The sequence below is a fragment of the Prionailurus bengalensis genome, chromosome D3 (genome assembly GCF_016509475.1).
Source record: "Prionailurus bengalensis isolate Pbe53 chromosome D3, Fcat_Pben_1.1_paternal_pri, whole genome shotgun sequence".
In the NCBI taxonomy this organism is placed as follows: Eukaryota; Metazoa; Chordata; class Mammalia; order Carnivora; family Felidae; genus Prionailurus; species Prionailurus bengalensis.
In genome coordinates this window covers 28081326-28102286 of record NC_057356.1, presented here as the reverse complement: position 1 = coordinate 28102286, position 20961 = coordinate 28081326, and the positions used below count along the sequence as shown (strand labels likewise).

Sequence of the window (20961 nt, the reverse complement as noted above, 5' to 3'; positions counted from 1 at the left end):
TGGGTTGGTGGGGGGTGGAAGCCCTGGTAGCCTGCGAGCCCAGGTGATAGCGCTCTATCTGGGGCCGCAGCGTCTGTCTACTGGGCCTCCGGGTTATTTCTGGCGGGTGGCAGCGCTGTGGTCGGTTTGGCCGGGGTTGCTGGGGCCTGGCAGGAGTGGGGCGGCATTATCACTTGGCTCTCCAGCCAACGCTTAGCGCTCCAGAACAAGCCAGGTCACCATCCTCTCGCCATGGGCTCCGGTGAGTTTGGGGTCAGGCAGGCCCGGGACTGCGCTCCTTGAGCAGAGTCGGGTTGGGAGGCGCTGCAGTCATCTGGGCTGCAGTAGGGAGATTTAGGGCGGACTTCCAGTCAGCGCGCGGATGGTCGAGGTGGAGAGGCTTTCGGGTAAGGCGGGGCTCGGGTCTCCGGGGCCCGGGCCGGGCCCAGCGCCCTGGGGTGTACAGGGACCCGCTCAGGTGCCACACAGGCCACCAGGCTCACTGCGGCGCTTCCCTTGCAGGGCCGCGCCGGGCGCTGAGCCTGCTGCTCCTGCTGCTAGCGCCGCCCAGCCGCCCAGTCGCGGGCTGCCCCGCGCCGTGTGGCTGTGCGGGGACGCGCGTGGATTGCGGGCGCCGCGGGCTGACATGGGCCTCGCTGCCCGCCGCCTTCCCGCCGGACACGACTGAACTGGTGCTGACGGGCAACAATCTGACGGCGCTGCCGCCGGGGCTGCTGGACTCGCTGCCCGTGCTGCGCGTCGCGCACCTGGGCGGCAACCCCTGGCGCTGCGACTGCCGCCTGGTGCCACTGCGCGCCTGGTTGGCCGGCCGGCCCGAGCGCGCGCCCTACCGCGACCTGCGCTGCGCCGCGCCCCCGGCGCTGCGCGGCCGCCTGCTGCCGTACCTGGCGGAAGACGAGCTGCGCGCCGCCTGTGCGCCGGGCGCGCTCTGCTGGGGGGCGCTGGCAGCGCAGCTCCTGCTGCTCGGCCTCGGGCTCCTGCACGCGCTGCTGCTGCTGCTGCTGCTGTGTCGCCTGCGCCGGCTGCGCGCCCGCGCCCGCGCCGCGCACCCGTTGTCGCTGACCGCCCCGCTCGTGGCGGAGACGGCCGGAGCCAGCGAGTTCTACGAGTAGTCCTGAGAGGCGCTGAGCGACGCGGGCGTGCCAGCCCGACAGGACCCTGCTCCAAGGAGCCCTCGCCCTGACCCGGACCGGGGCTCGTCCTCCGCCTGGGCACAGTCTTCCAGACCCCACCACCCCCCTGCGGGCCCCGGGCCACACGCACCCCTCTGCAGCGAGGCGAGCCAAAGCCCAGGACGCTTAGGCGGGTCAAGGGGGTGAGCTGCAGCCCAGCCCCTGCGAGGTTCCCCACACCAAACTCCAGTGCAGAATAAACCCTTCTCCCAATCTGACTGGTCTCTGTGCCCCACCACCCGGAAATTCCCCTCCCAAACCACAGGACAAGCCCTAGGAGGTGATTCAAGGGGGATGCATCACATCTTCCTACACCCAACACGGGATCAGTGACTCTCCCAGACCACTCACTTTCAAAGGAGTTCAAGCGGAAGGCACAGAAGAACTCAGACAGTGACCACATTATAGGGTAGTGAAGACATTGTGGGGACAGTGAAAACAGTGTTGAGACAGTGAGGACACTGAGGGGCAGTGAAGACACGGGGACGATGAGGATACTGGACAGTGAAGACAGTGGGGACATCGAGGGCACTGCAGGACAGTGTGGTTGAGAGAAAGAGAGAGGATGTTTGGAGTTGGGGTCTCTGGGGGTCAGTGAGGGGCCGTGAGGAGCCTCTGAGCACTGTTGGGAGTGTGGATGGGCAGATTTCAGGGCAGTCAGGGATGGGTCAGGGTGGTGAGAATAATCTGATGGCCCACCTGGAACTCCCTGGGCATCTGAATTAGAAGCTCAGCCTCTGGAGGACAGGTGAGGCAGGTCCCTGCAGGGTTGAGTGGGTACCAGGGAGTTGCACAGTGTCTGGAATCATGTTCTGCACTTGACCACCACTTCCCGTGGGAAGGTGCCTCTGACCGCTCGGACCAGCCTTGGTCCCTGGTCTCCCCTATCTCACCCCTGAACTCAGGCTGAGCAGCCAGGGCCTGGGACTCCTCCAGGGTGCCCCACTGTGGCACAAGCTGCTAACAAGGGACCCAGGGTGCCCAAATGAAGGGCTGACACTTTCCTCAATATTGGAGTCCCATTCCCACCCTGGGTGGGGCCTCCACCCGGCTGGCCCTGTAAACAATGAAGGCCACTCTTCATGGACCCAAACAGGACCCTGACAAGAAGCCTCAGGCCTGGGCCTGGGGCGCCTGGCACAGGAAGGCTCTGGCCCCCATTGACCGGGTCGGGGAGGCTGCCGCTGACATGGCCTTTGTCCCAGTCTTTGTGGGACAAGATGGATGGCCCTCCGGTTGGGCTGATGCTATCTCAGGGCTGCCGGTCAGACGTGAGGCAGGAGCCACCCCCTCCTTTGTGGGCAGGTGCGGGGCATCCGGCCCATTGTGGGCTGTGGCCAACTGTCCAGCCGGCCATCCGGCCTTATCACTACATCAGGGATGGCCCCTTTTGTACAAATGAACTGCCAACCCCCCCCCCCCCACACACACACACCCTCAGGGATGGCCCAGCACACCCAGAGCCCCTGGTGGGGGTCAGAGATAATAGTCTTTGTCACAGCAAGGTACACAGGCAGCCTAACTCAGTCCCAGCATGGTACAGGGAGGGGATGTTCCCCCTCACTTTCCAGAGGAGGAAACCAGATGCCAGAGAGGGGTCTTCCTGCTGGGCCTGAGCTTTCTCCACGCTGCACTGGAAGCAGAGCCCCTAGGACTCCTCTCTTACTCCTCACTGAGGCCTTCAGGGAACAAATGTAGGGCTCAGGAGAAAATGGCCTGGGGGTCTTAGGTGACCCCAAGCTAAGAGAAGGAAGCCTCCTGGGCTGTGAGCCCAGGCTCCAGCAGACACTATGGGGAGGGGTCAGCAGGAGCCCAGGCCCACTGCCCACAAGTGTGAGGGCTTCTGGGCTGTGTCCCTCTGAGAGGGTGGGCACAAGGAACCCTGAGAGCCCGGAACTGCAGAAGCAGCTGGAGCTCCTCTGATGTAGGAAAGAGGCTGGTGTCACAGTCTGGTCAGACCTGAGGAAGAACTTCCTTACTCCCTGGTAAATAGGGCAGCTGAATTCCATGGTTCCTCCTAGACTCTCTCTCTCTTTTGTCAGTTCTCCATGATTTAGATTGGCTTCTGCCCAAGGTACTGACCACAGAGGGTGCTGGCCTGGCCTCCCTGGCGAATCTTTTCCGGGCTGCCTGGGAGTCCCCGGTCCCAACTTGTGACCCTGAGCTGACCCTCCATGCACTGACCCTGGGGCCTCCAAGGAGTGTGGGGAAGTGGATGGTCCCAGCTCAGCGCCCCTGAATGGCCCTGTGCAGGGAGGGGGAATGTACACCTCTACCCCCACCTCAAGGGCCTGCCATGCCCCTCCCCGCAGCGTGGTCCTCCATCTAATGGACACCACACCTGCCCCAGGGGCCCTTCCTTCCCCACTGACAGCCTGGTCCTCTCTGCGGTTTCAGACTCCTTCTCCTTCCAGATGGGAACAAAACGGTGGCCACTCAAGGCACTACGCATCCCCCCACACCTGCAGCCCCCAAGCTGTCTGATTCAGGGTCCTTTGCCCTACAGCCCAGGGGTCCTCTGACCACATCACTGCCCACCCCCAGCCTCTCTGAACAAGCCCCGGCAGGGCCAGACGGCATTCCTGGGACAGATACAGCCGTGACCTCCCTCTGGCAATCTTCGTGTCCTTGTCTGTGAAATGGGTTGCGGCCTCGGCTGAGGACCTCCCGCCCCCAAATCGGCATCCGGTTCTCCCCTCACGCGCCGCGACCCGAATGAGCCACCAGAGGGCGCTCGTGGTCTGCGGAAACCCCCCACGTGGGGCGAGGGCAGCCGAGGTGGGTGAGCCCTGGGCGTGCAGACAACCAGGGTCCGCAGAGGAACAGAGGCCAGGAGAGGACGGATTTGCCCAGGCTGGTGGGGGTGGATCGCCGAGACGGCGGACGACAGGTCGCACACCCCACGGGAACAGGGAAGGGTGCATCAAGTGGCCGCTGACAGGGAGGGGTGAGCGCGCCCCCTCTACACCCTTCCCCTCCTTTACCTTCCTCTCCCTTCCCCTCCCCGGGGTCGCTGACAGCCCATCAACAGGGAAGATAAGGGACTTCTTCCGCCAGGCGGAGGGAGTGTCAGCTCAGGTGCACCAGCCGCACTCCTGCCGCCTGTTTGCTCCGTAAACATATATTGGGCCCCTGCTGTGTGCACCGAGGCGGGGCTGGACGGAGCGGCTGCGTGGTGGCCGGTGGCGTGGAGGGCGACTAGAAGGAAGAAGCCGGTGGGGATGGTGGAATGGGAGCCCCCCAGGGGGAGTGGAACAGACGCTTCGCCACGTCCCGACCAACCTGGGGGCGAGGAGTGGGTGCGGGTCCTTCGTGGGCCCCCTCCTGCCTGGGGAGATGAAGGGGAGCCTGGGGAGGGGGGCGGCCCCTCGGTGGGCGGAGACTTGAGTGGGGCCCGCGTGGACGAGGCCCTGGGAAGGTCTGGGGGCCCCCGAAGCCCTGGCCACGTCGGGGTGGGGTGCACCCGCCGCCCAGACAGAGCAACAACATTGGGGTGGGTGGCGGGGCCCTGGGGGCCCATAGCTCACTGCACCGTCTGCGCCCACCCCCGGCGTTTCCGATGGAAGACAGGCAGCAGGCGATAAATCACCGGCTCCCACTCCCACCCACCCAGGCTGCCTCGGGGAAGGGGGGCTGCATGTGACAGAGACAGAGCCTGAGACAGAGACAGAGACAGAGACAACCACAGAGAGAGACAAAGGCAGCTATGGCTGGCCAGCTGACACTGGCCAGGTCCTTTTGCTCAGGGTGTCTGGCCTCCCACCCCAAGATGCCCCCTCTATCAGGCCCATCTGGAAACCAGCTGAGAGCCACCCCACCCCAACCGACCCCCAACAGGGAGGAGGAAGAGGGAGGGAGCAAGGCCTTAGCAGCCATAACTCTGTCCACCCTGGAGAACCATAAATCAGCAGGGGGCTCTCGGGAAGCACTCACCCCCTAGGCTGAGGGGGGCCTTTAGGGTCATTGGTCCTGGTGACTGGGCCTGGCCTTAGCTCTTGTGTCCCGCCCTCCTTAAACAGCCCCTGGGGTATCCCCCAGGCCTACCTCCGTTTTTCCCCAGCACAGTCACATGCCCAGAGCTGTCTACACCCAGGGCTGTCTACAATGGATGCAACACTCTCCTCGTCCTCACCTTCTCTGTGCACAGACAGGAAATGTCTGCAGAAGATGACGTCCTGTCCTATCAGGAGAACCCATGGGCTGGCCCTGCAGGGTCTGGGGATCAGCAGTCCTTCCCAGAGAAGCCTTCCCATGGGGATCTTCTCTGCCCCAGAGGAAACACGGTCTTTCCCTCCTTCTGTCCTGCTTTCCTGTCACCACCACCCCGCAGCGTGGTGAAGGCCAGCTGGACAAAGGGTGCTGGGAGATCGACCAGGTGGGGACCCCTCCATTACTGTGGACCTCCCCTGGGGGGTCAGTACTCAGTGGGCAAAGCTTGAGAGAACCCATGAAAATGTTCCCAAGACCTATGGAGTGTGCTCAGCACCCCCACTGCCCAGACCCCCAGTTCAGCCGCTGGCCTCATGGATCCCTGGCCCAGGGGTCTGTCCTGCAGACAACCCCTCAGGGCTCTTGTGGCAGAAAGAAGGCCACTTATACACAGGGAAACAAATGTCCACCATGAAATCTCTCAAAGAGCGGAGGGAGCGGGGACGGGAGCGTCCTTCAGAGCTCTTGGAATTCTGTGCCTGAGAGAAACCCTGGTCCTCATCATGTGGATGATCCCCTTGACCCTCAGAACAAACCTGAGTGCCCCAGCCCCGGGACATCAAAAGCACTGACTGGTATGTCGAAGGCAGGTGGTGGGGAGGGCTCCTGGGGATGTTCAGGCTGAGGGAGCAGCACTGTGCTTCCAGGAGACACCTGTCGGGGGAGGGTACAGAGATTGCAGGAGCCAGAGGTGCCCTGGGCTCAGCCTGTAGGAGGGAGAGGGCAGAAGTGCCCCAGATGTGTAAGGGGAGCTCCATCCAGTCATTTGTTGGTTCTGAAGCATTCTTCCCAGCAGTGTGCAGTCCCATCTGGAGGCTACTGTCTGCATGGTCTGGGGGGGCTTGGGGGTGCAGGTCCCTTGGACTCCAGCCTTCACCTATCAGAGGCTCCCACCCTCCTCACCCCTTGTCCTACTACAGGGGGCTCACCTCACCCTGTTTAAGTGTGTTAGACAAATTGAGGGGCTCTCGGCCAGATAGACACTCATGTGGCAAGGGGTGGGGGACGGGAGGGCACCTTCAACAACAAGGACAGCCTGACTGGCTCTCTCCACCCACCCCAGTGCTGCTCTCCCTGCCTCTGTCCCAGTCACACAGGACCCTGGGATCATCCCCACAAGGTCACTGTGTCCCCAGTGGGGTAAAAAAAACCCTTCAGAAGTAGCAGGGGCCTGGGGCATCTGGGTGGCTCAGTTGGTTAAGCGTCTGACTCTTGCTTTTGGCTCAGGTCATGGTCTCACGGCTATGTCGGTTTGAGCCCCTTGTCAGGCTCTGCGCTGATGGGGTGGAACTTGCTTGGATTCTCTCTGCCCTTCCCCCACTTGCACTGTCTCTGTATCTCCCAAAAGAAGTAAATAAACTTTAAAGAAAAAAAAAAGAAGTGAGAGGGGCTGGAAGGCAATCCTTCAAGCTTTGCCAGAGGGAACCCCTGGGGTTTGGGGGTACAGACCTCAGGGCAAGTAGAGGGTCCCCATGCTGCTTCTCTTGCCCAGGTGTGTGCATAGGCCTGGTGTGCCCATTCCCAAGAGGGAGACTATAGCCTGGGGCCAGGGGGCTGGGGAGGTGGGGGTGAGTGTCCGGGGCAGTGTGGGCATCGCCCAGGTAATTGTGCCCCTGGGCCTCTAAAACTCCCAGGCTTGAGCAGGGCTTTGAGGAGGCCTATGGGAGGCCTAAAGGCCAAGCTCTGCTGTGCTTCTGCATGGAAATCTATGTTAATGTGACTTGTATTTAGGAGCTCACTTTTCTCTGTGCTTTGTTTATTTAAAGATGCTCTTGAAGGATTCCATCCAGATACCTAGGAAAGGGCTTCTGTCTGGGCAGGGCTGCGGGGGGGGGGGGGGGGGGGGCGGGGGGCCCTGACAGCCGCCTGTCCCAACACGCCTGCGCCCCTGTGTGCCCACTGAAGGTGCTCACCGTGTTCAAGTTGCCTCATCTCCTGCAAGAGTGCGTCTTGGGGGTCCACACCCGGGAGGACACCAGTGACACAGACCAGAGCAGAGCCAGAGCCCATAGACAACGCCATCCTGAGATGTTCATGCAGGGGGGGAGTGGGGGAAGACCATTGGTTCTCTTTATAGGAAAAATGGGGACAGACTTGTTTGTGGGAGCCCTGGGTCTCTCCTGGCACAGAATGCCTCACCTGGGTACCCCTTGCTCCGGGGGTCCCTAGTGAGGGTCCCTATTTTATGAGTCTCTCTGCTGCAGATCCTTCATCTAGAGCCCCTGCTCTATAGGTCTCTTCTCTTTGGAGCCCTGGTATGGAATTTCTGGTGTAGGCGTTTCTGCCATGGGGGTCTCTCCTCTGGGGATCTCTGGTCTGAGGTCACCGTTTGGCAGGTCCCTGGTGTGGAGGTCTCTGGTCTCAGAGGTCCCGGAGGCTTGCATGGGTCAATTCATACCAAAGGTCCAAGTGCCAGTTTTCACTGACCAGTTCAACCATTTTGCAAAGCTTCAGGCCCCCTCAGACGGGGTTTCCACCAAGCCTGTCGGAGCTGAGGAAGATTCAGAAGTCCTGCCTATCACTTCAAGTGTTCCCTCCCTGCTGCATTCCTTTATCCCCAATTCCAAATTCCCCCAAAGCTCTGAAACCTAAAGTGTTCGAAACTCTGTAACAAAGGCAGCCCTGGGCTGATGTGTAACCATGTGTTATGGCCTTTATTAATTCCAGTTCATGTGAATAGTCGCACCTCACTACCGACACCTTTTTTAAATGTTTGTTTGTTTGTTTGTTTGTTTATGTATTTATTTTAAGAGAGAGAGATTGTGAGCGGGAGACGGGCAGAGAGAGAGGGGGAGAGTGAGAATCCCACGCAGGCTCCATGCTGTCAGCACAGAGCCCAAACCCGTGAGATCACAACCTGAGCCAAAATCAAGAGTTGGACGCTTAACCGACTGGGCCACCTGGACACCCCTCATTTCACTACAAACATCTTTAAAAGTTTTTTTTTTTAATGTTTATTTATTTTCGAGAGAGACGGAGACAGAATACAAGTGGGGGAGGGGTAGAGAGTGAGGGAGACACAGAATCCAAAGCAGGCTCCGGGCTCTGAGCTGTTAGCACAGAGCCCAGCACGGGGTTCGAACTCACAGACCAAGAGATCATGCATGACCTGAGCTGCAGTCGGACGCTTAACCTACTGAGCTACCCTGGTACCCCTCCACTACAAACATCTTAATGTGTTTGGTTACCAGCAGCTGCAGCCGGCTCCAATGAGGTATCATGTACTGTATGAGATATATGACAAATTCTGAATTCCAAACACATCTGGCCCTGAGGCTTTGGATGAGGGGTCTGAGCGGTGGAGTGTCCCCACACTGGTCACAGCTCTGGACTACGTGGAGGTCCCAGTGGAGGGGGAAATGGGTGTTTGACACAGAATTTTGCAGAGCAATGCTGCTGCTTACATGGCTTTTTCATTTTCTGAGCAAACAACTCTGTGCTAGGTGCTGGTGATTCAGAGATGGAGGAGGACCCAGGGGCACACAAGGGGCTAGGGAGAAAGGAGCGCTTCCTGAGTGTGGAAGGTACAGCAGGCCATTTCCTCCTAAGGGGGCTGTCATTGGGGGAGCTGGTGACCACAGGTCTGCCTGTCCTTTCTGTGGGACCAAAGACTCCAGATATGACATCTGAGAGCACTCCAGGGAAGCCAAAGGTACTTGGGAGTGTGATAGTGACGGAAGACAGGAGGCACTCATGCTTGAGAATCTTGCCAATCACTGAAGGTCTGGGGCCTCAGTTTCCCCATCTGTAAATGGGGTGCAGGCCCTGGCCCTGCCTTCAGTGCCACTGACTGGCCTCTAGCACAGGAGGCCGAGATCTCCCTGCCCCCCTTCTCAGGGTGGTAGCAGTTCTGGCTGCCATCTGCAGAGCAGAGGGTGTACAGCTGGGGTGGGGAGTGGGGGAGCAGGCAGGCTTGAGGTCGGTCCGTCCTGTCCCAGATGTCAGCTCGGTTACTCTTTAGAAATAATCCCAGAAAATAAGCCAGAAAAAGAGAAGAGGGACAACTGCCCAGGGGCTTGGACTTTGCAGCTTGCCTAGGTGTCTCCTCCCAGAGCAGATGTGCACAGCACTGAACAGGCTGCAGGAGGGAAGCTGGGGCACCGGCCCTGCACCGGGCATCCGGCCTTCCTTGGGGTGACCATCACCTCTCCTGCTGTGGCCAGGAGCAGGACTCCACAGGCCAGCACCTCCATCGTCCATGGTGAGGTGAGGAGCGGCTGGCAGGAGGCCACCAGTCCCTGGGGGCAAGGTCTTACGGAAGAGCCACACGGTGGGAAGGTCAGAGGCTGAGGCACCGACTGGGGTCCCTCGAGAGCGAGAGCTAGGCAGGCAGAGTCCAGGCCTGGGCATGGGAGACGCGAGGTGTGGCGGGAGTCGGGCAGCCGCCTTGCCGTGGGCTGGGGCATCGTGGGCGTCGCCGGGTTCCCGGGGCGCTGGCCTGCGGCTGTGAGCGAGGGCGTCGCCGGGAGGCGGCGGGCGCGGGGCCGTTGGGGGGCGCCTGGGTCCCCGCCCCCGCCGGCCGCGCCGGGTCGTGCGTGGGCGCGGCGGGCGCCGATTGGCTGGCGGGCGCGCGGGCGGGGCGGGCGGCGGCGGCGCGGAGGGGCCGGTCACCCCGCAGCCTGGCCTCGGCCTCCGCCGCTCGTCGCCGCGCCCCGCCCGCGCGCCCGCCGCCGCCCGTCCCCCCCGCCGGCGGCCACCATGAGCACAGGCCTGCGGTACAAGAGCAAGCTGGCGACCCCAGGTGAGCCCGGCGCCTGCCCGCGCGCCCGCGCGCGCCTTTGTCCCCGCCGCCCGCCCGCCTCTCACCGTGTCTTTCCGTCTCTCCCCCGCCCGCCGGCCCGGACCCGGACCCCGACCCGACCCCGACCCCGCAGAGGACAAGCAGGTACGTGCGCGCCGCCGCTCCCCCCGCGGCCGGCTGTCACCCATTGTGCCACCAACGCCGCCGGCGCCCAGGCGCGACCCCGCCCCCGCCGGCCGTCATCCCGCCCTGTCGCGATAACCGATTGTCAGCTGGGGCAGTGCCGCCGCGCCAGGGGCTACAGAGGGGAGGAGTGGGCACTGGGCCCCTGGGGGCCTGACCCCTGACCCTTACAGCAGGGGTGCCCCTCCCAGGATGGGGGGATGGGCCGGGTGTCTCCCAATGGTCCAGTGCCAGTGTATTCTCCCTGAACTGGCCTTAGGCCTCGTGTTGGGGGTCCTGAGTGAGGCCACCCTCACCGCAGGCCACAGGCTAGGGGAGGGGTCTGTATCCACCAGCCAGCACCTAGACCCTAAGCAGCCCCACCCCACTCCTGTGCATCTTATGTCTCTTCTCCCCACACACCAATTTGAGTGGGCTGATCTGTGGCCAGACCTCTTCCCCAGACTGGGAGCCTCTAAGGCCTGGTCTGAGTCATCCCTGTGCCCAGAATGGGTCTTCCAACCTAGTGGGTACAAATAGGCTTGTGGCCTCCCACAGGGGCTGGCCTGGCCCCCACTCAGGGAATGCAGGACATGACAGGAGGCTGACCTGGGCACCCACTGTGAAACCCAGCTGAGGCTGGGGTTAAACAGAGCTGGAAGATCCTGAGAGTGGGGTGGGGATGGGTAACCAGATGGGCAGGGGGCTCTGGGGCCCTGCTGGAGGCCTTTCTGGCTTGAGCTCAGTCATGTTGGGGGATTTTCTTGGCCTAACTCTGGCACCAAGGTGGCCTTGGCACTCCTCGTCAGAGATAGGAATTCACACAGTGGGTAGATGCTGGGTAGAACCCCGAAGTCCTGGCCCAGGGTGCGGCCCAGCAGGTGGGGTGGAGGCTGGGAGTCACTGGCTGCCAGGTGCCAGTCTCCTGGCAGGGACACGCCCCACCCTGGGACAGGTGAGGCTCTTGGGGAGGGGCCCCTCAACCTCAACCTGCTGGCAAGGGCCTCTCCAGGGAGCCCGGGCCAGGAGCTGTCTTCCTATCAAGGCAGGTCAGACAATGCCTGAGACGCAGGGACACATGCTGCCAGGCTATTGTTTGAAGGAGAGAGAGAGAAGGCCCGGGAGACCAGCCCCCACAGCTTCTCCTGGGCCTTGGAGTTACTGGGCCAGGCAGCTGCTGCCTAGCACCAACAGGGACTCCCTCCTGCTGAGGTGTGAGCCCCGTCAGACCTGTGTCTGCCCATCCTTCAAGGTCAGTTAGGAGCCAGCCTCACCTGTCCCCTACCCCTCAGACCAGAGGGAGAGGGCACCATGCAGGTGGAGGGGGAGCCCCAGGAACAAAGCCAAGGAGCCAGGTCTTTGGGACAGGCTCCCCGAGGATCCGGGGCGGGGGGGGGGGGGGGGAGCTTGAAGAATATGGTAGTTTCACTGTTAATATTGTTTGGTGTTGGTGAGCTATCCACACTATGAAAGAGGGTGGGGGGTGCTCTGGTGGCCCTCCGTGCCCCCATCCTCTGGCCCCCACCTTGTCTCGGGCAGTGATGGGGGCTCTATTGGCTCTGGTGGCTGCTTCCAGAGCTGACTCCAGTGATTCTAAGAATGGAAATGCCTCGAGAGTCTCAGGCACCGGGAGGAGGTGGGCGCAGCTGTGTCTACAGCTCAGGAAGCCCTGAGAAATATTTGTTGTACTTCATGGGCAGAGAGAGGGGGTGGCAGGGCCCCTTCCCTGGAGCTCCCCCAGGGAATCCACAGGCCCTGTCTGGGTGAGTTTGGGTGCAGGGGCAGGAGCTGGGAGTGAGACCCTTTCCCTCCTGACATGTCACCCTCCTGACTCTTGCCCTTCTGACCTGGGCCTCCCCAGAGGCTGTGCCTTATCAGTGGAGAAACTGAGGCAGTCTGAGAGTGACAAGCTCCATTAGACACCCAGCTGTGAAGTGCTAAGGCGTAGACCCAGGTGTGTCTGTCTTGGAGATGCCCTGAGCCTGAGATGCCAGCCTGTCTGGCAGGGGGGCTAGGCTGAGGGGCTGTGTCTCTAGTGGACCTACAGGTGGAGATTGGGTGGGACTTGGCCCAGACACTTCCTACAGGTCCACATGGCAGAGGGCTGGGCCAGTGTGGAGGCTTTCTCAGGGCAAGGACTGAGGGCCCAGCTGGGAGAGCTGAGGGAGGTGCCCTGTGGCTTCCCCCTGCTCTCCTCTGGATGAAAGACTCTCCTGTTCCCAGCTGTGGGCCCACCCCTCCTCCCCAGGTGCCAGGGGCCTCCAGGCCCCACAGCAGCATCATGAGCCTGGACAAATGGACAGAGGCCCCTCAACCAGGGGAGCCAAGAAGGGAGAACCAAGGTGGGGAAGAGCTGGGGGGCCGCCTATCCCCACTGATACACAGTCCAAGAAGTATGTCTGTTCTTGTTGCAGCTCCTTTCCAAGCCTCCCTCCTGCCTGGCTGGCTGGTTCCGATTCTGGTAGGGTCCTGGAGAGAGGGGTGAGGAAGGGTTTGGTGCCCAGGAGAGGCCTGTGGCCCCTCGGGTGGTCACAGGGGGTGAGAGCTATACCGGCTTGAGCTTTCCAGCCCTCGTGGGTCCATCTTGTGGATCAGAGCAGGCGAGGAGGCTGACAGGGAGACAAATGATGGGGAGGGGGTAAGTTCACTCTACACACCATCCCCCCACTTTGGCTGGCAGAAGTGGTCTGGGGGCAGCTGTGGCCAGTGCTGGCTGGCTGCAACTTCCAAGTTTCCCGGAGGTAGGGTGGGTAGGCCTCTGGTGCTCTAACTGAGCACTTGAGCCCCTTCAACCCCGGGCGAAGGGGAGGTGGGTCCAGGCTGGGGAGGTGGGCTCTGCCCCCTCCCAGTTCCCACGTGTCTGGAAGGGCCACACCAGTCCAGAACACTCCTGCTCCCATCACACACATAACATACGAGGGGGGAGGGAGCGTACAAGGAGGGGTGTGGCCGTGGATAGTTAGGACTCCGCGACACCGCCGGGAGGTTTCCGGGCCAATTCTACGAGGAGAGAAGGAGGGAGAGAGGCCGCTTCCCGCGTGGGTGCGCATAGGTCCCGGGAGCGTTCTCCCGGCGCCCTCTGGCGGATGAAAGCCGCGCTGCACCTGGAGGGGGCGAGACGCGGGGCGGCCACAAACCCTGCCCCCTAGGGCCCTTAGGTGGGCCCTGGCTTCCCCACCCTCCCAGCCGGGTGGTCGAGACGCCCGGACAGAGGCCACCCGTCCGGCAGCGGGACTCCGCCTCCGTGCCTATGCGCGCCTATGCTGGGCCCTGCCCCCCGAAGCAGCCTTCCGGTGGCTCCGCCCGCGGCCCAATTTCCAAGAGACCGTTTCCCGGCGACCGTGCGGGTGGGGCGGTCTTTTTCCCCGCCCGCCCCGCCTGCCAGCGCCCGCGAGGCCCCGCCTCTGGTTCGGTGCGGGAGCCGGGCCTGCCTGTGGCTGAGACCGCGCGCGCGGCTCGGGGCGGGTCCGCATTGGCAGAGGCATGGCCCGCGTGGCCTCTGGGGTCAGCCACACCGCGGGTGGGCAACGTCCCTTCCCTGGGCCTCAATTCCCGCGTCTGTAAAACGGGGGCGAGAACAGAGCTTCAGGGCAGTACCGCCTGTAAGTCCCTCCTGAAAGCCCTGCCCCTGTGGGTCTGACCCGGTCTGGGGTCCAAACGCAGCGATGGACTCGCTGGCAGCGCCCCAGGACCGCCTGGTGGAACAGCTGCTGTCACCGCGGACCCAGGCCCAGAGGCGGCTCAAGGTGTGTGTGGAGAGGGGAGTGGAATGTGGGTCAGCGTGTGTGTGCCTGCCGGGTCCCGGTCCCAGGGGTTCTGGGACGTGACAGGGACCGGCAGGGCCAGGGTCCACCTGACTGGGCGCTGGGACCCCGAGGGTGGGGGAGGCTTGGTGCCGCTGTCTATAAATAGCCTTTGCTCCGCCTTGGTAGCAGCAGCCAGCCACCCCCGCGGCTGGATGGTGGCCAGATGGGGCCTCCCACCCCCTGGTACACTCAGGAGGGGTGAGTATTGAGGCCAGGGGGCTTCTCCTGCCTATGGAGGGCCTTGGATGTGTGTGAGGGGTCTGGGTCCTGGTGCCCTCTGCCCACCGCCCAAGGGAAGACCCAGCCTAGGACTACTGCAGCCAGGCATCCTAAACTCTACACACACAGACACATTCTCAGGTCCCTGCAAAGCCCCTCACTGAGGCGGGGGCAAGGATGCCTGTCACCCCCTTACCTGCTTTCCCAGCTCCAGGTCTTTGCTCACAGGCCCTCACCCCTTTCTGCCATTGAAACTCCCCACACAGAGGACTCTGCCCTCTGCTGCCCATGTCTGAGCTGGGTAGAGAACAGGGCATCGGACTGCCCCAGGAATCCAAGCCTGCTCCTGACTTGCCCTGCCCCTGCCCCCCAGGATATCGACAAGCAGTACGTGGGCTTCGCCACACTGCCCAATCAGGTGCACCGGAAGTCTGTGAAGAAGGGCTTCGATTTCACTCTTATGGTGGCGGGTGAGTGGGCTGGACTCCCAGGTCGGGTGGGTTGGGCCATAGCCAGCTAGGCTTTGTCAGAGGGGTCCCAGACTTAACCTGACTCTTTCACTGTACCTGCTGGCAGGTGAGTCGGGCCTGGGGAAGTCCACGCTGGTCCACAGCCTCTTCCTGACCGACTTGTACAAGGACCGGAAGCTGCTCAGTGCCGAGGGTGAGTGGGCCCTATGCAGCCCTGGCATTGGTTCCCCATCCTCTGCTGTGTGACCCTTCAAAGGGGTCCCTTCTGGGTCCAGACCCTGCTCCTCTCTCCCCACAGCGTGGGTCTCTCCTGTTCAGGGTCCAGGAGGAGTGGCCCAGACCACAGTCAGGCCATGAGGCCAGGGCTAAATGCTAGAATGGATGAGAACAAGGGTTCTGGCTGCCCAGTGGGGGTGGGGTCTGAGAGTTGGAGAGACCCCTGCAAACGATGCCCCGACACCCACAGAGCGCATCAGCCAAACGGTAGAGATCCTGAAGCATACGGTGGACATTGAGGAGAAGGGGGTCAAGCTGAAGCTCACCATTGTAGACACACCGGGCTTCGGGGATGCTGTCAACAACTCTGAGTGGTGAGGAAAGCCTGGCTGGGGAACAGTCTGTGTCTAGGCTGATCCAGTGTCCCCTCTGGCCTCACCGACCCTCCTGCCTACCTGCAGCTGGAAGCCCATCACCGACTACGTGGACCAGCAGTTTGAGCAGTATTTTCGTGACGAGAGTGGCCTCAACCGCAAGAACATCCAAGACAACCGTGTGCACTGCTGCCTCTACTTCATCTCCCCTTTTGGACACGGGTGCGTGAATGTCCTGGGAACAGGCTCAGGGTAGGGGGTGGGACCCGCCTCCATGGTTCCCCATTGGCTGCACCTGTCACTGCTTATCTTCTGCCTGTGCCCTCACAACCATGCCCTCCCTGAGCCCATCCCACCCTCTCTCTGTGCCCCCACCACCCCCACCACCCCCACCATGCCCCTCTCCACCCCTGGATGCTCTCTGCAGGCTGCGGCCAGTGGATGTGGGTTTCATGAAGGCTCTGCATGAGAAGGTGAACATTGTGCCCCTCATCGCCAAAGCTGACTGTCTCGTCCCCAGCGAGATCCGGAAGCTGAAGGAGCGGGTGAGCCTGGCAACTGGGCCTGGGCTAAGTCTCCAGGACCCAGAACACCAAGTGTGCTGATCCTGGGTGCCAGCGCACCTGGCCCCGGGTCCCTGGCCAGCCTCAAATCTGACAGCCCTTGCCCTGCCACAGATCCGGGAGGAGATTGACAAGTTTGGGATCCACGTGTACCAGTTCCCTGAATGTGACTCTGACGAGGATGAGGACTTCAAGCAGCAGGATCGGGAACTGAAGGTGAGCGGCCTGGGGTGGCAGAGGAGGGAACTGGAGGTCAGTTTACATGGCATCAAGCATCCAGGTCCAACCCGGTGGGGGAAAGAGTCTTTTGTCTGGGCAGTAGAGCCCCTCCACCTGGGGTGAGGTGGGGGGGTGGGGGCGGGGTACAGTCACTCATGTCCCCACTGGCTTGTGCAGTTTGGGCCCCGTGTGGTTAGTGTGTCATGGAGCACTTGCCAGGACCCAAAGGCACAGTCCTGGCCAGGCCTCCACCCTGACCCTGCTCCTCAGTCTTCTTCCAATGGGTCACGAGCAGAAGGGTCTGGCCTGATGGCCATAAGCCTGTGTGTGCCCTGGCTCCCAGAATTCTGAGCTCCAGAGAGTGGTTGTTGCTTTGGGTGCCCCGGGATCTAGAGTGGCAATAACCAAGCCTAAGGCACGGGATAGGCAGCCACTGGGCCAAGAGCAGGGTGGAGCCCTTGGCCCCAGCCTAAGTCAGCATCAGTAACAGGAGGCAGGGGCTCAGCTCTGGGGAGGGAGGGATGGCGATGGTAGCTGAATGGAGCACTTCCTGATGGGGGATGGTGTCAGAAGGGGAGGATATGCCTGGCTGGGCACATACCCTGTGCCACGGGTATAAGCCATGCCAGCTCTGGCTTCAGAGAAGCCACAAGGGTTGGGCAACCCCAGGATCTCTTTGGGGAGGGGCTGTTGATAGTGTTACTGGAGGAGCGACCAGGTGCCGAGTGCCCATGTCCCTCTTCAGCCACTAAGCCCACACTCACACTAACTGGGCGCGAGCCCTTGTACCTGCCCTTCCCAGGAGAGTGCACCCTTCGCGGTTATCGGCAGCAACACAGTGGTGGAGGCCAAGGGGCAGCGGGTCCGGGGGCGACTGTACCCCTGGGGGATCGTGGAGGGTGAGTTCAGGCATGGGGTGCGACAGAGGGAGTGGGGTGGCTCCCCCGGGCCTGCACCCACCCAACACCCGCTCTTGCCCCACAGTGGAGAACCAGGCACACTGCGACTTTGTGAAGCTTCGCAACATGCTGATCCGCACACACATGCATGATCTGAAGGACGTGACATGCGACGTGCACTATGAGAACTATCGCGCGCACTGCATCCAGCAGATGACCAGGTGCGCAGCTCTGACCCGGACCTGGATCGTGCACCTCATGTTCCCAGCCAAGGCTCCCTAACAGAGGGCTGATCCTTGCTGCCTTCCCAGATCTGAACTTTGCCCCGACTCCCAAGTAGGCCCCCCACCCTGCACCTTGTCTTCCCAGAGCCGACCCAACAGTGTGGGAGCTCAGGAGGGCAGAGCCTCGGTAGTGTTGGGGGTCAGACAAACTGTGCTTCTTGTCCACCCCACAGCAAACTGACCCAGGACAGCCGCATGGAGAGCCCCATCCCCATCCTACCACTGCCTACCCCGGATGCTGAGACAGAAAAGCTCATCAGGATGAAGGATGAGGAGGTTAGTGGGGCCACAGGGGAGGAGAAGGGGTGGGGGTGGGGGTCCAGCCCCTCCTATCACGTTTGTCACTCTACCTTCTGCTATTCCCGTCTCACCTCCAGCTAAGGCGCATGCAGGAGATGCTGCAGAAGATGAAGCAGCAGATGCAGGACCAGTGACCCCAACCCAGCCCCACATTGCCATGGATATACTGCCAGTTTCCAGGCTGGCCCTTCCCGTCCCTGGACCCCAACTGGCCTGGACTCCACCCTGGAATAAATCTGGATCTCCAACAGACCTGGGCACAACACCAGTCTTGGAATGGTCCAGACCAGGACTGTTCCCGACTATTCCCAACCTGACCCAGAGATGCAGGCTCATAGCCCCCAAACAACCCTAATTTATTCTCAGCACCAGTCCCTCCCCTTATTTGTATCTGCTTCCAAGGGGCCTGGACAGCAGCTCCCACAGCTGGCCCTCTTTGGCCTCGGGGGAACAGGAGCTAATTTGGGCCATGACTTTTGAGATCTACCCCTGCCCCAGAAGGTCATGAACTCCGACTCCAGGCCCTACTCAGGTAGGGGGGTAAAACAAGGCAGAATAGGGGAGCAGATCCTCGGCATCCCAGGTCTATTTCTCCACCCCAGTGCCACAGAGTGGACCTGGGAACCCTCATGTGCCCCCTCCCTCGGGCCACCCAGCTTACGCTGAGGCCTCACTTTGTGCCGAGGTGGGCCAGTCCTTCCCTACCTCCTCACCCCTCACTGGGTAGCTCAGTGGCAGGTTGGGCAACAGAAGCGCTTAGGATCCCTCCAGACCGAAGGAGAGCAGCTGGCTGCAGGCAAGGATCTCCCGGGGCTGGTGGGGCAGGGATGCCTGCAATTGCCCAAACTCCTCATCTAGGGCTGTGGCCTGGCCTGAGGGCTCCAGGAACAGTGGGTGCTGGGCAACCTGGGAACCCCCCACCCCTAGACTGCCATTCCCTGCCTGTGGCTGGAGGTCCTTTCTCCCCAGCAGCACTGTTGCCCTGGGTTGCCTAGTCCATTCCTCCCCCACCCCCAGCATGATACCTTCCCCCCCCAATCCCAGTCTCCAGTTTTGTTCAGTTGTGAATGCTGCATCCTGTCCTGGTGACAGGAGAACAATGTTGGTGAAGTCGCAGCGGTGTCTGAGTGATCCCTGCTCCCCTGGGTTGGTGGGGGGCGGAAGCCCTGGTAGCCTGCGAGCGTCGGTGATAGCGCTCTATCTGGGGCCGCAGCGTCTGTCTACTGGGCCTCCGGGTTATTTCTGGCGGGTGGCAGCGCTGTGGTCGGTTTGGCCGGGGTTGCTGGGGCCTGGCAGGGGCGGGGCGGCATTATCACTTGGCTCTCCAGCCAACGCTTAGCGCTCCAGAACAAGCCAGGTCACCATCCTCTCGCCATGGGCTCCGGTGAGTTTGGGGTCAGGCAGGCCCGGGACTGCGCTCCTTGAGCAGAGTCGGGTTGGGAGGCGCTGCAGTCATCTGGGCTGCAGTAGGGAGATTTAGGGCGGACTTCCAGTCAGCGCGCGGATGGTCGAGGTGGAGAGGCTTTCGGGTAAGGCGGGGCTCGGGTCTCCGGGGCCCGGGCCGGGCCCAGCGCCCTGGGGTGTACAGGGACCCGCTCAGGTGCCACACAGGCCACCAGGCTCACTGCGGCGCTTCCCTTGCAGGGCCGCGCCGGGCGCTGAGCCTGCTGCTCCTGCTGCTAGCGCCGCCCAGCCGCCCAGTCGCGGGCTGCCCCGCGCCGTGTGGCTGTGCGGGGACGCGCGTGGATTGCGGGCGCCGCGGGCTGACATGGGCCTCGCTGCCCGCCGCCTTCCCGCCGGACACGACTGAACTGGTGCTGACGGGCAACAATCTGACGGCGCTGCCGCCGGGGCTGCTGGACTCGCTGCCCGTGCTGCGCGTCGCGCACCTGGGCGGCAACCCCTGGCGCTGCGACTGCCGCCTGGTGCCACTGCGCGCCTGGTTGGCCGGCCGGCCCGAGCACGCGCCCTACCGCGACCTGCGCTGCGCCGCGCCCCCGGCGCTGCGCGGCCGCCTGCTGCCGTACCTGGCGGAAGACGAGCTGCGCGCCGCCTGTGCGCCGGGCGCGCTCTGCTGGGGGGCGCTGGCAGCGCAGCTCCTGCTGCTCGGCCTCGGGCTCCTGCACGCGCTGCTGCTGCTGCTGCTGCTGTGTCGCCTGCGCCGGCTGCGCGCCCGCGCCCGCGCCGCGCACCCGTTGTCGCTGACCGCCCCGCTCGTGGCGGAGACGGCCGGAGCCAGCGAGTTCTACGAGTAGTCCTGAGAGGCGCTGAGCGACGCGGGCGTGCCAGCCCGACAGGACCCTGCTCCAAGGAGCCCTCGCCCTGACCCGGACCGGGGCTCGTCCTCCGCCTGGGCACAGTCTTCCAGACCCCACCACCCCCCTGCGGGCCCCGGGCCACACGCACCCCTCTGCAGCGAGGCGAGCCAAAGCCCAGGACGCTTAGGCGGGTCAAGGGGGTGAGCTGCAGCCCAGCCCCTGCGAGGTTCCCCACACCAAACTCCAGTGCAGAATAAACCCTTCTCCCAATCTGACTGGTCTCTGTGCCCCACCACCCGGAAATTCCCCTCCCAAACCACAGGACAAGCCCTAGGAGGTGATTCAAGGGGGATGCATCACATCTTCCTACACCCAACACGGGATCAGTGACTCTCCCAGACCACTCACTTTCAAAGGAGTTCAAGCGGAAGGCACAGAAGAACTCAGACAGTGACCACATTATAGGGTAGTGAAGACATTGTGGGGACAGTGAAAACAGTGTTGAGACAGTGAGGACACTGAGGGGCAGTGAAGACACGGGGACGATGAGGATACTGGACAGTGAAGACAGTGGGGACATCGAGGGCACTGCAGGACAGTGTGGTTGAGAGAAAGAGAGAGGATGTTTGGAGTTGGGGTCTCTGGGGGTCAGTGAGGGGCCGTGAGGAGCCTCTGAGCACTGTTGGGAGTGTGGATGGGCAGATTTCAGGGCAGTCAGGGATGGGTCAGGGTGGTGAGAATAATCTGATGGCCCACCTGGAACTCCCTGGGCATCTGAATTAGAAGCTCAGCCTCTGGAGGACAGGTGAGGCAGGTCCCTGCAGGGTTGAGTGGGTACCAGGGAGTTGCACAGTGTCTGGAATCATGTTCTGCACTTGACCACCACTTCCCGTGGGAAGGTGCCTCTGACCGCTCGGACCAGCCTTGGTCCCTGGTCTCCCCTATCTCACCCCTGAACTCAGGCTGAGCAGCCAGGGCCTGGGACTCCTCCAGGGTGCCCCACTGTGGCACAAGCTGCTAACAAGGGACCCAGGGTGCCCAAATGAAGGGCTGACACTTTCCTCAATAT

General features: G+C 62.3%; 3 protein-coding genes across 5 annotated transcripts; all 3 read left to right on the top strand.

Moving 5' to 3' along the window:
- The first annotated feature begins 100 nt into the window (after positions 1–100).
- On the top strand, positions 101–1390 carry LOC122471030 (platelet glycoprotein Ib beta chain). Its single transcript, XM_043559400.1, has 2 exons — positions 101–241; positions 502–1390. The coding sequence occupies exons 1-2, from the start codon at positions 232–234 to the stop codon at positions 1110–1112; spliced, it is 621 nt and encodes a 206-aa protein (XP_043415335.1). The 5' UTR covers positions 101–231; the 3' UTR covers positions 1113–1390.
- An 8174-nt stretch (positions 1391–9564) lies between these two features.
- SEPTIN5 (septin 5) lies at positions 9565–18750 on the top strand. 3 transcript variants are annotated; one of them, XM_043559391.1, is made up of 12 exons: positions 10003–10122; positions 10256–10266; positions 14683–14779; positions 14886–14972; positions 15246–15369; positions 15457–15591; positions 15797–15914; positions 16047–16148; positions 16954–17050; positions 17136–17271; positions 17508–17610; positions 17712–18750. In XM_043559391.1, exons 1-12 carry the CDS (start codon positions 10080–10082, stop codon positions 17766–17768), a joined length of 1110 nt encoding a protein of 369 aa, XP_043415326.1. In that variant the 5' UTR covers positions 10003–10079; the 3' UTR covers positions 17769–18750. The 3 variants fall into 3 exon arrangements, with proteins under 3 accessions (XP_043415328.1, XP_043415326.1, XP_043415325.1); XM_043559393.1 differs by lacking the exons at positions 10003–10122; positions 14683–14779 and adding an exon at positions 9565–9587; XM_043559390.1 differs by lacking the exons at positions 10003–10122; positions 10256–10266 and adding an exon at positions 13680–14030.
- An 86-nt stretch (positions 18751–18836) lies between these two features.
- Positions 18837–20167, top strand: LOC122471028 (platelet glycoprotein Ib beta chain-like). The gene is made up of 2 exons (XM_043559394.1): positions 18837–19018; positions 19279–20167. The coding sequence occupies exons 1-2, from the start codon at positions 19009–19011 to the stop codon at positions 19887–19889; spliced, it is 621 nt and encodes a 206-aa protein (XP_043415329.1). The 5' UTR covers positions 18837–19008; the 3' UTR covers positions 19890–20167.
- The last annotated feature ends 794 nt before the right edge of the window (positions 20168–20961 follow it).

Bases quoted from the DNA above. Each gene is read 5' to 3' on its own strand.
- SEPTIN5 (XM_043559390.1), top strand. From the start codon at position 13,950: ATGGACTCGCTGGCAGCGCCCCAGGACCGCCTGGTGGAACAGCTGCTG. The intron at 14,780-14,885 runs GTGAGTGGGCTG...ACCTGCTGGCAG, and splicing joins TTTCACTCTTATGGTGGCGG to GTGAGTCGGGCCTGGGGAAG. The intron at 16,149-16,953 runs GTGAGCGGCCTG...TGCCCTTCCCAG, and splicing joins AGCAGGATCGGGAACTGAAG to GAGAGTGCACCCTTCGCGGT.